Source organism: Orcinus orca, chromosome 13 (assembly GCF_937001465.1).
Source record: "Orcinus orca chromosome 13, mOrcOrc1.1, whole genome shotgun sequence".
Taxonomy (NCBI): domain Eukaryota; kingdom Metazoa; phylum Chordata; class Mammalia; order Artiodactyla; family Delphinidae; genus Orcinus; species Orcinus orca.
In genome coordinates, this window is record NC_064571.1 from 73,301,230 (window position 1) to 73,321,798 (window position 20,569).

The window sequence follows — 20,569 nt, forward strand, 5'->3', positions numbered from 1 at the left end:
TGTCTTTGTATTTCTTCTGGTGGACAGTCGAGAACATAAATTTTTTCTTTCCGGCAAATCTGATTCCGTGACAACTCTCAAACATAAGATGTTTCCTTGGCCTTTACTATTTATAATCATTGGAATCATAGAAGATAATCCAGTATTTGTTGGTTTGGGGAGAGAGGGAAACAGGGAGAGAAGAGCTAAATTCTTTAAATTATTGTTTAATGTTACATTGAGAATATTTTGCATAAAGACATTATTTATAAATTCTATTTTGGGCCCACATTTTAAAAAATCTTGTACGGTATTATTTGATAAATGCAATAGATGTAAGGTGTAGGAAGGCTTAATAATAAAGTGAACCACCTACCACCTAATTTAAGAACCAGAACGTTACTAGGAACCATTCAAACTCCCTGTGTATCCCTCCTGGATCCTTCTCCATAGAGGTGACTCCACCCGAGAGGTGACTGATCTCTAGATTGTTGTAAATTATCATTTCTTCATTTCTTTTTTTTTAATTTTTTATTCTTAATTTAATTTAATTTTGGCCCCGCCGTGCAGCTTGCGGGATCTTAGTTCCCTGACCATGGATTGAACCCAGGCCACCTCAGTGAAAGCGCCAAGTCCTAACCATTAAACCACCAGGGAATTCCCTCTTTCTTTTTAAAAAGGAGTTTCACCATGATCACATATACACATTGGCCTAGATAATGTAATGTTTTTGAGCTTTATACAATGGTATTTTATTGTATGTACTCTTCTGCAACCTGCTTTTTTTTCACTCAATATTGTTTCTAAGGTTCATACTTGTTATGTGTATGTTCTATTGCTTTCATTGTTTTAAGTTACCACAATTTATCCATTTTCTTGCTGTGCACATTTGGATTGTTCCCTGGTTCTATTTTTGCATTATAAACAATATTGCTTTGAATATTCTTATTAAATGTCTCCTGATGCAGGTGTTTGAAAAGTCCCTCTAGGGCCTTTTATCTAGACGTGGAATTGCTGGAGCACAGGGTGTATGTAAATTCAAGTTATTTTCCAAGGTGATTATATCAGTCTTCATTCCCAACAGTTCCTATTGCTCTAAGGCTCAAGGGTTCTTAATTTATGACCCTCCAATAGTTATAAATGGTTTCTCCTTTAACCTGATTTTTACTTCTGGACCAACAGTGAAATTGAGCATCTTTCATGTGTTTATTGGCCATTCCAGTTTTCTCTTTTGCAAAATGCCTGTTCTTGTCTTTTGCCCAAATTTCTATTGGGTTGTCTTTTTCTTGTCGAGTTGTAAGGGTTCTCTTCTTTTTTTAAATTGAAGTATGGTTGATTTACAATATTATGTTACCAAGTTGTAGGGATTCTTTATATATTCTAGATGTTGTTTAGTATGTGGCTAGTATCTTCACCCAGTTTGTGACTTGTCTTTTCTCTTCCTTGATGGTGTGTTTTATTGAACAAACATAGTTAATTTTAACGAAGTCACTTTTTTATATTGAAGTAAACTTGATTTACAATGTAATGAAGTCACATTTATCTTTCCTTTTATGAAAGTTTTGTCTTTCACATTTATTTCTTTAATCAACATTCTGTTGGGTACTTGAGTAGGACCCTCTATAGATCTCTCGAGTTTTCTCTTGAGGAGTAGCTCACTCCTTCACTACTCTGTCCTGCAAACTCTAGCCACTTTGGTCTCTTCCAGCCGGTCTTCTCAACTCAGGGAGCCCTCTGGACTCTAAATTGGTTCTCTTCACTGTCATCTGGAAATTCTCAAGGCAGTAAACTGGGGCAGTTGTAAATTTCACCTCATTTGTTTCCCTTCTCTTAGAGATTCCTCCTTTGTTGCCTGATGCCACTGCCTTGAAAACTGTTGTTTCATATATTCTGTCCAGTTCTTTTTGTTGTTGTTTGTTTGTTTTTTAACAAACCAGCCAAGATGTGAGATCTGGTCTCTACCGCTCCATCATGGCCAGAAGCAGAAGTTTTTCCACATTTTATTCCTTTATTCTTAGGTACTTGATATTTTTTGTTGCTACTGTGAATATTTTTTTTTTTTTTTTTTTTTTTTTTTTGCGGTACGCGGGCCTCTCACTGTTGTGGCCTCTCCCATCATGGAGCACAGGCTCCGGACGCGCAGGCTCAGCGGCCATGGCTCACGGGCCCAGCCGCTCCGCGGCATGTGGGATCTTCCCAGACCGGGGCACGAACCCGTGTCCCCTGCATCGGCAGGCGGACTCTCAACCACTGCGCCACCAGGGAAGCCCTGTGAATGATATTTTTAAAAAATTATATAAGTGTTGCATATAAAGTGCAATTCTTTTTTGTTAATTTTATATCCAACTACCTTGCTATACTGTCTTATTAATTCTAATAATTTATCTGTAGATTCTTTGGGTTTTCTATGTAGGCAATCATATCATTCACAAATAATGAAAATTTTGTGGATAGTGGGCATCCTTTCCTTATTCGTGATTTTAAAGGAACTGTTTCATCCTTAAAAGTGACGTTAGCCCTAGGTTTTTGGTAGATACCCTTTTTTTTTTTTGCGGTACATGGGCCTCTCACTGTTGTGGCCTCTCCTGTTGCGGAGCACAGGCTCCAGACGCGCAGGCTCAGCGGCCATGGCTCACAGGCCCAGCCACTCCGCGGCATGTGGGATCTTCCCAGACCGGGGCACGAACCCGTGTCCCCTGCATCGGCAGGCGGACTCTCAACCACTGCGCCACCAGGGAAGACGTACACGTTCTTATGTTTAAAAATTTCCTTTTCTTCTTGGTTTTTAAGTACTTTTATCATAAATGGGTGTTAGATTTTTATCAGATGGTTCTTTCTGTATCTATTGAGACTGTAATTTTTACCTCCCTTAATCTGTTAATGTGGTGAATATCACTTGATGGATTTTTCTAACATTAAACAAACTTTGCATTGTTGGAATACTGTTTTTTTTTTTTTTTTTGGTGGCAGCGGTGGGATGTTTTGGATTCTTGCTTCTATGTTCATAAGTAAGATTAACCTGCAGATTTCCTTTCTGTTTGCTTTTGCTTGTCTAGTTTTGGTTTCGAGCTTATTCTGGCCTGGTATAATGAGTTGCTGAGTATGCCTTTTTCTGTTCCCTGGAAAAGTTTTCATAAGATAGGAATGATCCTTGATTGAATGTTTGATAGACTTTGGATCTGGTCTTTTCTTTGTGGGAATGTTTTAAAATACTTATTTTATTCCTTTAATATTTATGGGACCATTTAGGATTTCTGTATATTTACACCCAGACACATATACACTCAATTCTGTTACAATGTTTGTTTTGAAAACAAATTTGTTCCAACACAATTGTTATATTAGGGAACTATTAGAGCATAACTTGAATTTCCTGTTGCTTGTGTACCAGTTTTGTCCTTAAGAAACACTAGGTGAACACAGAAAACTGTACCCAGCTGAACTGAGTCCCGTAGGGATACACAAACATAGATACACATATATACACATCTCAAACACCTAACGATCAGCTACATCAGTTTGCTGTGTGTGTTATGAGCCACACCCATCCATATCTGGTGTTACAGCTTTCTGTTAAATTTCAAATAACTTCTACCATTTGATAATGGTAGAACCCACAAATTGCAACACTTTCCCTTGCTTTAATCCATACTCGGTGTATATGGGGAATGGGGTGGTGGAGTGAATGGGAGAGAAAGGAAACCAAGAAGAGACCAAGTTTTGGGTTTTGGTGACTGGATAGATGCTGACGTAAATTCACCGAAAATGCAGGAGACAGAACGTGGGTGGGGAGAAGGTGAGGAGTCCATTTTGGACATGTGATGTTTTAACTGCCTGGAAGACACTGAGATGGGCATCTGATCTTTGATTCTGGGGACCTGAAGGTCAGCAGAGAGCTCAGAGTTGGAAATAGAGTGGGGTAGAGGTGGTGGTAGTGAATGAAATCACTGGCCCTGGGAAGCCCAAGATGACCACAGAGCATCAAAGGAAGAAGCAACGGAAAAGTCAGAATATGCATGGTCAGAGATGGTGGAGGAGAACCGGGAGGGAGGTAAGGGAGCCAAGGAGGACAGGGTTTTGAAGAAGCATGGACAGCATTATGGCTACCTGTGATTGAGGTTTCCTTGGTCAGTGTTACCCCACCTAATCATCAGACCTGTCCCAACACATAGGTAACAGTGTACACATTTCTTTCATGAAATAAATGGAGGGACTTCCCTGGTGGTCCAGTGGTTAAGACTCCGTGCTCCCAACGCAGGGGGCCTGGGTTCGATCCCTGGTCAGGGAACTAGATCCCTCATGCTGCAACTAAGAGTTCACATGCTTCAACTAAAGATCCCACCTGAGGCCTGTGAGCCATGGCTGCTGAGCCTGCGCGTCCGGAGCCTGTGCTCCGCAACGGGAGAGGCCACAACAGTGAGAGGGCTGCGTACCACAAAAAGAAAAAAAAAAAAAGAATCCGCCTGCCATTGCAGGGGACACGGGTTCAAGCCCTGGTCCAGGAAGATCCCACATGCCACAGAGCAACTAAGCCCGTGCGCCACAACTACTGAGCCTGCATGCCTAGAGCCCGTGCTCCACAACAAGAGAAGCCACCGCAATGAGAAGCCCGCGCACCGCAACCAGAGAAAGCTTCGCAGCAACGAAGACCCAACACAGCCAAAAATAAAGATTAAAAAAAAAAATTATTTTAAAAAATCACACGCAAAAAAAGGAGGGAATGGCAGGTGAGGGTCAGGAGACAGGAGACAATGCTGTGGAGCGGGGTGGCGGGAGGAGAGTAAACCGATTATTTGAAGAGGAGAAAGTGAAGGGAACAGGAAAGGCTGTTTTTGTTTGTTTGAGGATGAGGGCACCATGGACATTCACTTGTTCAGTTAGCAAACATTTATTCCTGTTGAACGTTCACTTCTGGGCACTGAGGATGTAGCGGTCAAAGTCCCTGCCCTCATGACATTTCTGTTTTAACAGGGGTGTCAAGCAATAAACAAGAAAGCCGTTGAGAACTATAGAGTTGTATGTGGGGGTGGGTTCTACTGAGCACAAGCAAAGTGGGTGAAGCGTAGAGACGGGGTGGAGCAGGCGATTGTGGGGAAGCAGGAAAGGCCTCCCTGAGGAAGTGATACTTCAGGAGGGACCTGATCTTGTGAGACCTTGAGGGACTGTTGATGGGATGCAGGGGTGGGGCTGAGAGGGTCTTGAGCAAGTGGATGGCATGCTCTCCTGGATTTAAGTGGGGATGGAAAAGGTCGTGGAAAGGGAAGGGGCAAGGGGAGATGTCTGCCTTTGCCGGCAATAGGCCCAGGGCTGGCCGTGGTGGTAAGGAGAGATCTTCTTCCTCTGAAACAGGAGGATGGGCTCTGAGGAGGGTGGGTGTCAGGAGAGGGACGTGGATATCGGGTGAGCTCAGTGGGCAAATGTGAGCCGAAGGTCGAAGAGTAGGATTAATGGAATTACAGTGGAATCGAAGCATAGAGTCAGAGGCAGGGATGCTGGCGTTTGGTTTCAGAGGAGGACTGGTCCTGTGATACCGAAGTCCTGGGTCAGCCATACCTCCAAAAACTATTTTAAGCCCTGGATGGCTCCACAAGCTTTGGAATCAGGCCAACTTGGGTACAAGACCGTTTCTACCACCAACTGATCGTAGGCAAGTTGCTTAATCTCTTTAAGCCTGTTTCCTCATCTGAAAATGAGAATCATAGTACCTGCTTCATAGGGCTGCTATGAAGAAGAAATGGAATACCTTTTGGCCAGCCCTTGATTACCTCCTGTCTCTGAGATCTAACCCCTAACCCCCAGAGGTGGCCCCCTGCAGCTGTCTTTGTACAGTGAAGCTCTGATCCTTGAGACTGCACTCCCGGGAAATAGTATAGGTAACATAAAATGTGGCACAAGCTCTGATCCCACCTGCGTTGCCCAGGTTTCCAAAGCACAGCATAACATAACATGGTAGAAACTACCTGGCCTTCGGTCATAACAGGTACTGTCTCCACAGGGCAAGTGATCTTCCAGTGTTAAGAAACTGTTCTGTATGTGTGCGTATGTGTGAGTGTGCAGTGTGTGAGGTATGTGTGTGGTGTGTGCGCCTGTGCACGGCGGGGGGTGAGCAGAGCTTCCTGTCAGCCCCTTCCTGAACCAGTCAGGTGGACAAGGAAGAGAGACCGAGCCCAGCTCTTTCTCTGGGGCCCTGTGACCTCAAGGATCAGATGCCCATGTCAGTGTCACGGGGCCAGAAAGTTCAGGTATCAGACAGACTGGGTCACACACTGTACTCTCTCTCTGAGGTCAGGTTCCTTCTTGTGCTATAGCATTTGTAGAGGAAGCTTAACACTTTAAGCTCTGAGGGGCACATCCTGCCTGAGTGTGTCTGAGCTCTGGCCGTCTTAGACCTCGCACCTAATCTCACACCTAAGAGGCAGCCAGAGGTCTAAAGAGGAAGTGGAAGGGGGCCTAGCCCTGGGCAGTGGGCTCAGGAGGGGACTGAGCCAGGGGCTGGGAGAAATGTGGGGGGCAGGTCTGCACCTCCTGGTCTCCCTTGAGGTATCTGGGCTTCTCTAGGAGGAGTTGCTGGGGCATCAGGGTCCCCACAGGTTCCTCAACTCTTCCCCAGGCCCCAAACCCACAAGAGCCACCTGGCCACTATCGAGTCTCAACTTTTCTTCTCTTCCAAAGGAAGGAAGGAACCCACCTCCCACACGGCATCTCTGGTCTGAGGAAATGCAGACGCTGGGACATGTGGCTGATGGGCCATAGCCAGTTTCAGTGACATCGGGCACCCTCCCCTTCCCTCCCCGGGACAGGGCTTTCCCAGGACGTGGGGTGAGAAGGCTGGCCACAGGCAAATTTTACAGACTCAGTAGAAGATAAACCCTTTAATTTGTTTCTGAAAAAATAAATCTCAGTGGATCTTTCCTTCCCGAAGACATGTCCTCTAGAAAACGGTGGTTCCTGTGCTTTTATAAGATAAACTTTCAGGGGACTTCCCTGGCCGCCCAGTGGTTAAGACTCCGCACTTCCACTGCAGGGGGCATGGGTTCCATCCCTGGTCGGGAAACTAAGATCCCGCAGGTGGTGAGGCACAGCCAGAAAAAAAAAGATAAACTTTCAGAAAAATATTTCCGCAAAAATAACTTTTGTTCATAAAAATGATGGGTCCTCGGTGGCTCAACATCCGTCAATGTCCACTTCTAGAAACAGTGTCATCAACTTAGCTGTACAAAGGGAAGGAAACACCTCATGTCTCGCTCAGTCTATCCCCACCACTGGCGCCATTCGCTCCCTCTGGGGTCTGCTGGCCTCGCTGCATCTGTCTCTCTCCTAATTGGACATCCCAGCATGTCCATCTGTCCCCACTCTGCCCACTCACGTGCTGTCAGCCTCTCTCAGACATCCAGTGGAACATCAGGGGAAATGAGTTCTGTGTGTCTGTCCTGTCAGGTAGCTTTGCCATCCAAGCAGGTTGGTGGGCCTGGTGCTCCCACAGGAAGTCTGCAGACCAAGCTGGTAGGGGCTTCCTTTTTCCAGGAATAGTTGCTACTGGTATGCTTTCCAGGTCACAGGTTGCCTGGAGCTGGGCAGTCAGGGGCACAGGCCTATCTGAGATGTCCTGCAGTCAACAGGCAAGACATGACAGGCGGGGGTCCCGGAGCCCAGGCCACTCCCTTCAGGAGAGTCACCGAAGATGCCATATCCCAGGGGAAAAGATGGGTCGTGTGTAAACTGTGAAGCAGGGGTGCCGAAGGGCTGAGAAGGGGGACTTGGAGCCCAGAAGACGCTGCTCCGGCCATTCCAGCTCACAGGAGTCTCAAATTCAAGCGAGGCTGTAGCTGGTCCTCCTGTTGGAAAGGGAAGAAGCCAAAGGGAAGGATGAGGTGGGTGGGGCCCCGTGGAAGTGTCAGTGGCTGCTCCTTGTCTCTCTAGCAGCTCCTCCCCTTCTCAACCCTGTGAATGAAGCTAAAACTCCGTTCTTCCGAGTCCCACCAAGCAGTTCCCCATCCACCTGTTATTCCCCGAGTGTAGCGCATGATCTCAGTAAGATGGGCTGGAGTCCCAGGCCGTCCACAGCAAGCAGTGAGAGACCCATGACAAAGCCACTTCCTTACTATCGTGCGTGGTCCTCTGTATCTACATGGACTCGTGTTTGTAAACGCGTGAGCGTCGGCAAAAACGTGGACAAGGCTCATGAACGTCTGCTGGACCAGACGTGTTGATACTGCAGCGCCTGCTCGGCCTCAGGCTCTGGGCTGAGCTCTTGGGACGCAAAAATGAAGAAAACAGACCCAGCTTTCAAGGTCCCCACAGTCTACTGCGAAAGCCAGACAGTGAGCAGATCACCCTTGGGCAGTGGGATCGGCGGTTCGCAGGGGGAAGAACAAGGTCAGAGAGAGCTGCTCGGTGCAGCCTGCCGGGGGGAGAGTGGAAGATGGCTCCCAGGTTTCGGCTCCCAGGCTGGAGGGTGGTGCCATTCACCGGGACTGGGGCACAGCAGGAGCAGTGATTGGGGAAGAAGATAGATTCGGTTTGGGGCCCACTAAGACTGACTGCCATGCTTGTGGGACATCCGGTGGAGGTGACCAAATGAGAGTCGTGCACACCTGCATGCCTCCCGGGTGTTGGCGGCCCTCCTGTGTATACCCGTGTGCGAGAGGTGCCTACCTCCCAAGGGAGCGGGAGCTGTTCCGACTTGGCACCTTTGGAGTGGGGCCGACCATGAGGATGCACAGACCGATGAGGATCATGCAGGTGGGCATGGCTCCGATGAGGACTTTGAGGGTCACCACTACCTGTTCCGCCTGCTTGCAGGCTCCTGACTCATACCCCGCAAAGCTGGGGAAACACCAGCCCATGCATCCAGCTCAGAGCCTGGCTTCCTGGCGGAGGGGTCCCAAATGCCCAACCACCGCGCTATCCTGAAACTTGGATAGTTTCCTGGCCACATCAGCTTAACTATGGGGGACGGAGTGTGAGGGAACGAACAGACCAGGGAGGAGTTCAGAGAAAGCTGAGGATGTGGGAAGCAGAGGCTTCAGAAGGGGTACAGCCACCAAGAAGGGCCCCTCCCAGTCATGTGCACAGAGAAAGTAGGGTGGAGGTTCCCACACACCCTCCGGACCCACGGGTGACCCCTGGCTGGCTAAGGTGGGGGACTCTGCCCTCTGCTTCCCATGCCGCTAGTCTTTTGTGCCTCTGGTACAGCCCAGCTCTGTGACTCACTCCAGGCTGAGAGTGGAGATGCCCAGGGCGCCTGCACCTGAAAGCTTGGTGAAGAAGACATAGGATGAGTAGAAGATGGTCTCCAGCCCTGGGCCGTGCTGGTGCTGCAGCTGGAATTCATCCACCACATCTGGAAGCATGGACCTGGGGGAGGGGGCTGCAGAATTATCCCTTTTATCCCCTCGACAGCCACCAGCCTGGGAGCTCTCTGGGGACAGAGAGTGAGTCAGATTCACCCCTGGGTCCCCGCTGCCCAGGACCGACCCACAGAGTCAGGCAATATTTCCCCAACACACAGCTGTCCACCGTTCCTGCCGCCTGGTGCTCTTTCAGGAGGGCTCCACAGATGGCGCTGCAGCCTCCATCTCCTGCAAGGGGGAGAGCCCCTCCCCAGCGCAGCCTGTGCACAAGGCCTGGGATAGCAGGTTGATGTGAAGGAGGGATACCCAGTAGGAAGGACGTGAGGCTCCCACTCCCATTTCCCTTCACCCAGCCTACCAGGGTAGCAGCAAGGACACGGCAATGCTCACGCCAGATACAAAGGCCACGACGTATGCCACGGGTGCTGTGGGCATAGCAGCCAGCAGGATTGCAAATGGCACCATCCCCTAGGGAGACAGACACACTAGCTGCTCCCTCCACCTGCACCCCCCAGCTCAACTGCTCTTTGATTCACACACTCACCGCTCTACTGATGACCCCCTGCGCCTGGTCCCCTGCTAGGCACTAAGCGCGCAGTGAATATAGACGTGGCCCTGCCGGCCCCCAGGAGGCTTAGGCTCCAAGGTCACCGCCTCCCCCCCCACCAAATCCCTCCAGGCCTTGCTTCCTGCCTCACTCACAAAGATCCCGAAGGCCGACATCCTCTTCCCAAATCGCTGCAGAACCCACTCCCACATCGGGGTGCTCAGCACTGCCGAGACCTGTGAGCGGACAGAATCATCACAGCCCAGGACACGCCGCCTGCGCCTCTGCCAGGCCCTCAAAGCCCTGACTTTTAGGAGGGACGCTCGACGTTGACCTTGCCACCTGTTTGGAAACAGTGGCTGTGAACTTTATGACCCTGGCCCCAATTCCACCCTCTGCTGAAATGCAGGTGACCAAGACCACAGCAGAGTCCAGAACCCTGACCATCAGAAGTCCGGTCACATGTGTCACGTCAAGGGTCACACATCCCCAACTCAGGCCCCCGAGCGCCCTTGCCTCTACCGCCCCAGGTCCCCTCACCAGGATGGTTAGCACCAGGCTCTGCACATGGTCATGTAGCCGGGAGGCGTGTGCACAGAACAGGACCAGGTAGCTCTGCTCCACCTGAAGAGGTCGACAGGAAGTGGGCGTGTATGGGAAATGGCAGAAACGTGGAAGTCAAGGGCAAGGCCAAGGTCTCAAGTCTGGCCTCCCCTTTGGGACCTCAAGCGTCCGGTTCCTACCGCCATCACGCAGTCCCCTCCCCAATGAAGGACGCTTATCGCTGACACGGGTATAAACACCATTCCTTGTCCCGCCCCCCAGCAGGGCTGAGAACCACCCCAGACAGCGTCAGCTTCCTGGTGTCCGGGCCCTGACCCTCCCCAGCCCCACAGGCTCTAGGCAGGTTCCTCTCCTCCCAGCACCAGCCTCGCCCGGCGCTTGCCAGCCACTGGTTTCTCTCTGGTGCGGTGGGGACGAGAGACACCTGAACCTACGCAGGGTCAGTATGGCCAGAGCCAAGCCAGTGGGGATCAGCCTGGCCAGAGGTACCTGAACGGCTGCCGAGATGAACAGGAAGGAGATGACCAGCTTCAGGTAGGGCGGGTGCCGCACTGTGAGCCGCAGCCCAGCCAGGAAGCTCAGGCCCTGGCCGGAGGCTCGGGCGGAAGCATCTGCAACACAGGAAGGGGACATCTTGGCTTGGCGGAGTTCAAAACCAAAACCCACGCCCAAGAGGAGCCCGGCCGCAGCTTCTGCTTCCCACACTCTGCCTGCACCCCGCACCTACCTGGTCGCTCCTTCACCCCCAGGCAGAGCAAACTACTGCACACGGGGTAAGTCACAGCAACCACAGTGGCTGCAATGGAGTAGAGACGAGTCTGTGGGACAGGACAGAACTTCAGTGGGGGTGATGTCTCCAACCCACGGAGGTGGGGATACCCAGGGGCTGGGCAGGAGTACCTCCCAAGGGGAGCACAGGGACCCTCAGCCCAAGCCCAAGGATGCTGGGTGCCCCTCCTCCCAACCAGCGCAGCAGGAGAGGGAGATCTAAGGGCCCAGAGTGGTCCTTCTGCTGACCCTCTGCCTCCTGCAAGCATCCATGCCACCATGGGTCTAAGCCCCCTTCGCCTCTCTCTCTCTTTTTTTTTTAAGCAAACGTTCATTGGGGCTGATTTCTGCATGCTAGACCCTGCGGTTACGGTGATGAATAAGTGATCCTGTGCATCCACAATAAGGGGCTTGGAGTGGGTGGGGAGACAGATCCATGAGCAGACAGTGTGACGCATGATGACACAGATAAACGTCAAAACCAGAACGGTGCTACCTAGCATTCAGAGGAAGACACTTACGTAATAAAATACATTTAAGGCATGCATGGGAGTACCAGTCACCCAATTCAGGATAGGGGTTGCCTTTGGTGGGGGAAGAAAGAGGGAGATGGGCAGGGCTTCACCAGTGTGGATCCAGCACCGTTGCACAGGGTCCCACATTCAGAAGGCACTGCACTTGGGAGTTAATGCTCTGCTGTCTTGAAATTCGTGATGATTTTATCTATGAATCTGTGTTTTGTAAGTGAAGTCGGTGGAACAACAGAGCTGGAACTACCAAGAGGCACCTGAATGCTACTCGCCTTGGCTCACACAAGGCTTCGCCTTCCGGGGTGGGGATGGTTCTCAGTCTCCTGCTCCCTACTTCTTGGCATCCCAGGCCCCGCCCGGCCTCCTGCTCTCCAACCCAAGGCCACTGCCACCCTCTGTTCCACCCTCACCCAGACAGTGACCCAGTAGCTTTGGGGAGGGCACTTGTAGAGGCCTCAGTGGGGCCTAGGCGTGGAAGCGGGGAGGGTGAATCTGCAGGTCGCAATTCCTCTGATCCCAGGCTCGTAGCACCATGATGGGGTTTGAGGGCAACTCGGCAGAGTCTCTCCCCGACCCTGATTCAGGCAATCCCTAGATTGGGGCAGTAGACCATGGGAAGGGGAAACTGACTTCCCCGCCCTCTCTGGGGCTCTACAGCTTCACTTTGCTCTGTACTCAGGCAAATTCTGTAGCTGGGCTACAGATGGGTCTGGGGATGGATGGGTACACAAGGACTTCATTGTAATGTTTTCTTACGGATGGTGAACCATGGGTGTTGGTAGTATTATTCTCATACCATTAATTCCCAAATGTTGGTGGAGGTGAGTGATGTCATTTGCTTAAGGAGAAAGGGCGGGGGGGGGGGCGGATAGAAGATGAACTTGATGGATAAATAGATGCACGTCCCCTAATTGCTGAAAAGGGACCTGCTTTGAGGAGACAGGAAGGAGTACTAACCCTTTCACACTGGAGGTGGGGTTGGCGTTGGCAGTCACCCGTTCAGGGATGGGTAGGACTGGTCATAGGTCAGGTTTTGCCCAGAGCTCTGCCAGGACACCAAACCGTTCTCTCTGCCCTGTCCCTGCCTGTGGCCCTTCCCCACCCGTCCCTTCTCTGGGGTCTGCCTCCTCCCCTCCAGATGGCCTGCTGATCTGTTGTTTGACTCCATGTTTAGAAGGCACCCAGCAGAAGCAGATTTAGCAGGGAGGACGGAGGGCATGGGCTCAGCTACAGGAGCAGGGAAGGAATGAGAGGGCATGGTGTGCAGAGCTGAGCCCCCAAACAACCATGAAGAGACCTGGGGGAGAAACAGCCCTGGAAGAAAGAAGTGACCCCGAAGCGGGGGTCCCAGTGGGTCTGGGTAGCCTGGGCACTCACCGCGTTGGGGGAAACAGCCACTTGTCCTGGGAGCGCAGTCTCCTTGCACCTGTGGGACCCGTGGGCACCAGACACGATGAGTCCATGGACAGTGGCTCCCATCAGCGTCCCTGCCATCTCCAAGGTCATCCCTGGGACACAGCGTGGAGCAAGGTGACAGCTCATGGGGCCAGGGGCAGAGCCATCCCACCCCACGCACCCCACGCCTGCCTGCACTCACGGTACACAGTGGCCGAGTCCCGCTCCCTGGGGCTGGGGGTCAAGAGCATGGTCAGTGCCGTGTAGGGCACCTGGAAGAACTGGGGCACCGGGCAGAGATTAGGATGGCGCCTGCCACCAGACTGCCAACCCAGGCCAGCAGCTTCCCGAGGGCAGGCCTGCGCCAGGCTGGCACATCCCCACTGATTCCCTCAACCCGGAGTTAGGAGCTGAGGGACAGGAGGGGCACCCAGCCTAGAGCCCACGAGAAAAGCTAATGGTCGGTGGCCACCTGGTAAGCAGATGGGCAGCAGGGACCTGGACCCCTACCCCCAGCACACACACACTTCAGAGGGGCCTCCAGCCAGCACTGGGGTTCCAGGAGTCCAGGCCGAGGAAGGGGGCCACCTGCTTACCGTTGCCAGGGCCTGGAACAGGGAGTAGAGGGCTGTGTACCAGAGGCCGCGCAGGCTGGTGAAGGGGGGCAGGAACCACAGGAAGAAGGAGGCCAAGGCAATGAACGGCGTGCAGCCCAGCACCCTGTGGAAGCACAGCCCAGGTGGAGCGCCCCGCGGCACCAGGACAGGCGACGCAAAGGCTGGGCCTGGAGCAACCTCACCCCTCTGGGTTCAAGCTCTCGGCCCCTGGAGAAGCCCTGGGCTGGGGCTTTCAGGGTGGGAGCCATGGAGGGCGCGAGGTGGCCGAGGGCGAGGAGGTAGCCAGGAGTAGAGGCTGGGGCACTTAGTGGCTGGGTTGTGCCATTCCCTGTTCCAGGGGGCACAGGCAAGTCACATCTCTGTGAGACCTTCCAATACACCCAGCTCAGCCTGGCCGCATTCCTAGACCCCCAGGGCCAGGGCAGCGACTCTTGGAGGGTTTGTCCAGCTCTGTGCCACCAGGTGAGGGAGAGGTCTATGAACACCTGCATGACTCAGTCAGACCCAATCCATTCCTGTCACCTACTGTCCAGACTTGTCCTCTAACCATCCACTAAGAAGCAGATGTGACAAACACAGTGACCTCAAGCCAGGGGTGGGTGCCAGGATCCTGAGGACCATGGGGCTGCTCACCAGGGCATGAGTCGTCCAGACCCTGTCCTCCTGCTTCTGTTGATGAAGAACCCAGCCAAAGGGTCGGCAGCTGCCCCAGACACCTTCCCTCCAAACAGGACAAGTGACACCTGGGCAGCAGGGATCTGTAAGGGACAGGGGAGGGGATAGCCAAGGCCTGGCAGAGTCAGAGAGGGTGTCTAGGCCTGCCCGCCCATCAGGAGGAAGATCTGGGAAACTGGCAGGGGCCAGAGCCACGGTGCAAAGGTTTTTTGGTCTTTTCCCCAGGACAGGAATCCAGAGAGCTCCGAGGGCGTATGTGCACCAGTAGAGAAGCGGGAGGGAGTGATAGCTGTTCCCTAGCACGTTCCTGTTATACTTATGCCCGGTCACTTTCAGAGAAGACTTGAGAGATCTTCCCCTGAAGGGCTCAGTGCAAGAAGGGTACACTGAAGCTGACAGTCAAAGGCAGACCTTGCGTTTCACAATGAAAACGTTTTATTGATTTTTCTGATTACATAAATGATACACTCATTATAAACACATTCAAACAGTACAGAAAAATACTGAGCAAAGCTCATCTGAAATCCCACCATCCTGAGACAACTGCCAGCAACATTTTGATCATCCTGTCCTGCGTTTCCTTATGTGCATTTGCAATTTATAATTTTACACAAATGGGACTGTATCAGCGTCATTTTAAAAAATCACAGATAAATAAATCATGGATACCTTATTAAAAAGTTCTTTTTTGTTTACCCTCTATCTTCCACCATTCCCTCCTATAGCCAACATTAACACTCTGGCGGATATCCTTCCGGAATTTACTTTCCCCATGCTCATCCTTTAATCATGTACAGATGTATATACATCCATATACCCATGCACCCACATATATGGGGCATGCTTTTGTTTTGCTAAAATAGGATCATTTTATATACCTTTCTCTAAAACTAACTTTTCTCACTTGACAGTGCATCATGGAAATCCTTCTGAGTCAACTGGTATATATCTAACTCATTCTTTTGAGTGACTAAACAGTAGTCCATTATGTGGATATAGCCCAACTTATTTTCCAACTACTTCTATATTTGGGGGCATTCATGTTGTTTCCCACTTTCCAACTACAAACAGCCTGCAGTAAACATCCTTGAGGAGGTTGCCCTCAATAGCATTTGGTTTCTTCTCAGGCTTGGGTCAGAAGTACCATCTACCAAGGATGATGGGGGTGGAAGTAAAGGTGGGGTGAAAGGACCAGACACCAAGGAAGATGGAAGCAGGGGGCCCCCGAGGCTGCTGCCCACACTCACCTGGGCCACATCGAGCAGGAAAAGTTGCAGGTAAAAGGCTATGGCGCTGGAGGCCACCTGGTTGGGGACCCCTCCAATGCCGTAGCACACCTTCGTACAGAATGAGAGGCGACCAGCTCCGCTGTCCTGGGGGAGACACAGGAGCTAAGCCCCCACAGACACACAACAGCTCCCTCCAGCCCCCTGACTTCCAAAAGCATCCTGAGGTCCCTATGTCTTGAAGGCTTTTCCAGCAACCTCTCAGTCCTAATTTGTCCCAAATCATCTTAAAAGGAAGTGAGACAGAAAAAGGAAAAAAAAAAAATCCTAAACCATGACCTCTAAGCATTTCCAGGGAGAAGTTCTTCCTTATATTTCCCCACAGTGCTTCCTGCTGCAGTCTGTTTTATTCTCCAAGTCAGCAAGCCAGAGTGAACTGGGGGTTAGGAGGCCCCTAAATTTGCCACCAGCTTCCTGTGTGGACTTCGAATAAATCACTTTATCTCTCTAAGCCTCATCTGTCAAATGGATATTCCTGCCAACTTCAAGGGATTTTTTTTTTTTACATCTTTATTGGAGTATAATTGCTTTACAATAGTGTGTTAGTTTCTGCTTTATAACAAAGTGAATCAGTTATACATATACATATGTTCCCACATCTCTTCCCTCTTGCGTCTCCCTCCCTCCCACCCTCCCTATCCCACCCCTCCAGGCAGTCACAAAGCACGGAGCTGATCTCCCTGTGCTATGTGGCTGCTTCCCACTAGCTATCAATTTTACATTTGGTAGTGTATATATGTCCATGCCACTCTCTCACTTTGTCACAGCTTATCCTTCCCCCTCCCCATATCCTCCAGTCCATTCTCTAGTAGGTCTGTGTCTTTATTCCTGTCTTACCCCTAGGTTCTTCATGACATTTTTTTTTCTTAGATTCCATATATATGTGTTAGCATACGGTATTTGTCTTTCTCTTTCTGACTTACTTCACTCTGTATGACAGACTCTAGGTCCATCCACCTCACTACAAATAACTCAATTTTGTTTCTTTTTATGGCTGAGTAATATTCCATTGTATATATGTGCCGGATGTTTTGATGAGCAAATGAGGCAATGGCTCCAGGAGCTGATGGTTAAATATTCGGGACTTTTGCAAGCCAGTGGTTACTGGCAGCCTGAAATCGGCCATGGTGAGAGTATTTACACCAGAGAAATCAGTAAACAGCAAAAATCAGAGTTTTGTTTTTCTGGAGAGACTGTTTACCAACCCACCACTAAAATGAAGTAATGCTTATGACCCCAAATATATGTGTGTGTGTGTGTATATCCCTATATATATATATCCCTAAGCTACCCAGTGAACTCCAGACTCAAATTAAACTGTCTACTCACAGCCCCACATGGTTGCCAAACAGGCATTTCAGCTTAGCATGGTCAAAACACAGCTCCTGATTTCCATCCCATTGTCTTAACCTCTTAACCCTGTCGTCCCCATTGCATTAAATAGCTCCAATGTCCACTCAGCAGCTCAGACCACAAACCTAGGAGTCATCCTTGATTACTCTTTCCCAATTCCCCTGTCTAATCTATCAGTGAGAGCCTCCTGAGTGGCTTCTCTGCTTCTACTCTCGTTCCCTACTATCCACTCTCCGTCCAGCAGCCCAACTGATCTTTTCATAAGATAAATCAGATTGTGCCTCATCTCTGCTTAAAACCCTCTAACAGCTTGCCATTACAGTTTGAATAAAACTCCAAGTCCTTCCCATACTGCCTACAGGCACCCACACAATCAGCTCCCACTCCCTTTCCCACCTCACTTCAGATAGCTCTACCATGGTAGCCTCCTCCTTCTTGTTACTCAAAATGACCTTTTCTGTTGCTGCCTCAGGGCCTTTGCACTTCCTGTCCCTTCTGTCTGGAAGGCTCTTCCTCCCGGTCTTTGCAAGAGCTGACTCCTTGCCATTCAGGCTGAAGCCTAAATGTCATCTCTTTAGAGAGGGCTTCCCTGACCACCCAAATCTCTCTCTCAATTGTACTAACTACAGGATATATTCTTATTCATTTCCTGCCTCTCCCCACCAGCATATAAACTCTCTGAGAGCATGAACTATATAACTTTGATTCACCACCATGTCCCCAGTACCTAGAACAATGCTGGGCATATAGACAATATATATATTTGTTAAAAGAATAAATGCCATGAAGACACTGTGGAAAGTGCTATTTCTTCCATAGACGCTGGGAATCCTCCTTTTTCATCTTTTGCCCGGAGATGGGAGGGGGAGTGGAGAGGACCATGGCTTCACCCATTTTTGTATCTTGCCAGACACCCCAAATGAAAGGAAGGTCTTCCCAGATAAGGGTTTATCAAGTCCTCTGCACTCTTCCTACCCACACATGAGGCAGGATGTGGTCTCCTTTTCTGATATTTTTGTGAACGCTATTTCAACTTCCAGAAAGCTTAACAACAGGCAGAATCCAACATGATAACTCTCCCCCCACCCTGCCCCCTCCATAATGGGACTCTGGTTTCCCACTAAACGTACCTATCAAGTTTCTGATACATAGAAGGCACTTGAAACAGACATTCCAGCTGAAACTAGGTATATGATACAATCTTGGAATCTTGAGGAAGGCAGTTTTATCTACTTAAATCATAAGCCCTTCACAGTCACCTGAGATCAAGTTTCAGAGTTAGACAAATTCGACAAATTTGAATGCAAATTCTGTCTGCCATTTCTAGCTGTGTGACCCAGGACAAGGTACTCAGTGTGCCGAGCTTCATTTCCTCACATTTAAAATGGGGATAATACACCTCATAGGGTTGTTATGAGAATTAAATGCTAGCATTTCATGGACCATGTTTCCCCTCTAGCTATTCCTCTCACCCTGAGTTTCTAAATTTCCCTGGGAAGTGAGAGTCCGCAGAGGGCCCCTTAATCTTGCTTGCTTTCTTGGAGGCCACAATCTTTTGCTCCGAGGTGCTGGAGAGGAAGCACTGAGTCAGCATAGGGAATTGGAGCCACAGACAGAATGAACGCGTTGAGCACAGGGCGGGCAGCGGATTTTTGCACTCATCAGGAAAGTTCAGACGTCCTAACTCCTCTCCAACACAGCCACCCTGAATGACATGCGCCCCAGCCCCATCCAGGGGGTGGGGGGAGGGGGAATGCGAGGCGCTGAGGGCGCCCCTATGTTCCCGCCTGCCCGCTACCCTCACTTGGGAGCCTGGTTGCCAGGAAGGACATCTCTAGAGGCAGTCTCCTCAAGGAGAGCCCGGCGCCTGGAGGAAGCCAGGTTTGAGAGGGTCGCTGTGGCTGCCCGCAGCACCTGCTCGGAGGCTGGGGAAGGGAGGCAGCCTCCTCGCGCACCACTCAGCGTCCTGCCTGCCCAGGGTGCAGGCGGCCTGGGGAAGACCTGGAGTGCGGTGGACAAGAGCCCTAGACTGGCCCTGGCCCTGCCTGACTAGGTGAAGGAATCAGCAGCTTACTTCGCTTGTCTAGGACTCGGTTTCCCATCCTGTTCTCTTTGGGGCTCCCGAACACCCTCAAGCCTCTCGGCTCTCAACTGTCAAACTCCACCAGGGGCAGTTCAACAACCTGGAGGCTTGCCGAGGCTGGCTGAAGGCCTACGCCCAGATGCCCGGAAGGTCCCCGGGGCCCCTCCGGCCCAGCGCCCGCTCTGCGCCTGGCTCAGCCCCCGCTCCCCTTGATTTGCGCTCACCGAACCGGGCTCCAAGGTGTGCGCTTCCGGCGGGTGCGGCGGCGTCTCAACTGGCGGGGCCAGGGTCCCTTCGGGGGACACTGCCATTGCGCACGGCTGCACGCGCACTGCGGCCGTCGCCCTCGGTGTTATCGCCCGGCCGCCCCCGCAGGGAGGGCGGCTCCCGGGCCGAGAGGGCGCGGCGCAAAGAGGGGCGGGCTAGCGGGCGCGCCCCGGGCCAGGGGCAACGCGCGGGAAAACGGGGAAGCCGCGAAGTGCGCGGGTTCGGTTTCCCGAGGTGAAAAACGCCAGAGCCCACATTTGCCGGGGGAAAGGCTGGCCAAGTCACTCGGGACCGTTTTCCTTGGGGTAGGTCTCCGAGGGAGTGAGAGCCAGCGGCCGTTCGCGCTAATCTCGCCTGCTAAATCCTCATGAAAGTCGACAAACAAGTTCATTAGAAAAACGAAGCAATAGAATTGACCTGCTCAGACTAAGACTATGACTCAGTAGGCTTACAACCCTCTTTAAAAAACTGATACAGGATGCCCGAAATACACATTCTCCAGCCTCATACAGATAATGGGTATGGCCATGTAACTAAGTCCTGGCCACTGAATAAAAGCTGAGTGGTGTAAGCAATTTCCCAGAAAGGTCCTTAAAAGGGAAGGGGTCACATCATATACAAAAATTAACTGAAAACCCATCACACACCTACGTGTAAAGGTTAAAACTATAAAACTCTTAGAAGAAAGCAGGAGCATATCTTCATAATCTTGGGTTAGACAAATGTTTCTTAGATAGGATGCCACAAGCATAAGTTGGACTACATCTAAATGAAAAACTTTGTGTTGTAACCTATGCAACCAGTGAAAAGACGACCCACAGAATGGGAGGAATGTTTGCAAATCATAAGGATTTGTACTGGAATATATAAAGAACTCAAAACTAAACAGTAAAAAGATAGCCCAATTAAAAATTAGGTGAAGGATTTGAATAGATATTTCTCCAAGACAGACAAATGGACAAAAGGCACATGAAAAGATACTCATGTCATTAGGGAAATGCAAAACTACAGGATACCACTCCACTAGGAGGGCTATAATTATATAAAAAGACAGTAACAAGCGTTGGGGAGAATATGGAAAATCATACATTGCTAGTGGGCATGTAAACTGTGCAGGTGCTTTGGAGAAGTTTGGCAGTTCTTCAAAAGTTA

General features: G+C 50.6%; 1 protein-coding gene across 13 annotated transcripts; it reads right to left on the reverse strand.

Moving 5' to 3' along the window:
• Positions 1-6,822: 6,822 nt before the first annotated feature.
• On the reverse strand, positions 6,823-20,521 carry MFSD2B (MFSD2 lysolipid transporter B, sphingolipid). 13 transcript variants are annotated; one of them, XM_033425029.2, is made up of 14 exons: positions 19,375-20,521; positions 15,676-15,801; positions 14,387-14,511; positions 13,733-13,856; positions 13,339-13,417; positions 13,119-13,249; positions 11,171-11,261; positions 10,933-11,054; positions 10,420-10,503; positions 10,035-10,115; positions 9,691-9,800; positions 9,193-9,336; positions 8,635-8,805; positions 7,650-7,814 (listed from the first exon to the last, which is right to left on the reverse strand). In XM_033425029.2, the coding sequence occupies exons 1-14, from the start codon at positions 19,459-19,461 to the stop codon at positions 7,790-7,792; spliced, it is 1,500 nt and encodes a 499-aa protein (XP_033280920.1). In that variant the 5' UTR covers positions 19,462-20,521; the 3' UTR covers positions 7,650-7,789. The 13 variants fall into 13 exon arrangements, 12 of the variants coding, with proteins under 12 accessions (XP_049552324.1, XP_033280919.1, XP_049552325.1 ...); XM_049696367.1 differs by lacking the exon at positions 8,635-8,805 and having other exon boundaries at positions 6,823-7,814; positions 9,230-9,336; positions 13,119-13,167; positions 13,339-13,370; XM_033425028.2 differs by lacking the exon at positions 8,635-8,805 and having other exon boundaries at positions 6,823-7,814; positions 9,230-9,336.
• Positions 20,522-20,569: the final 48 nt, after the last annotated feature.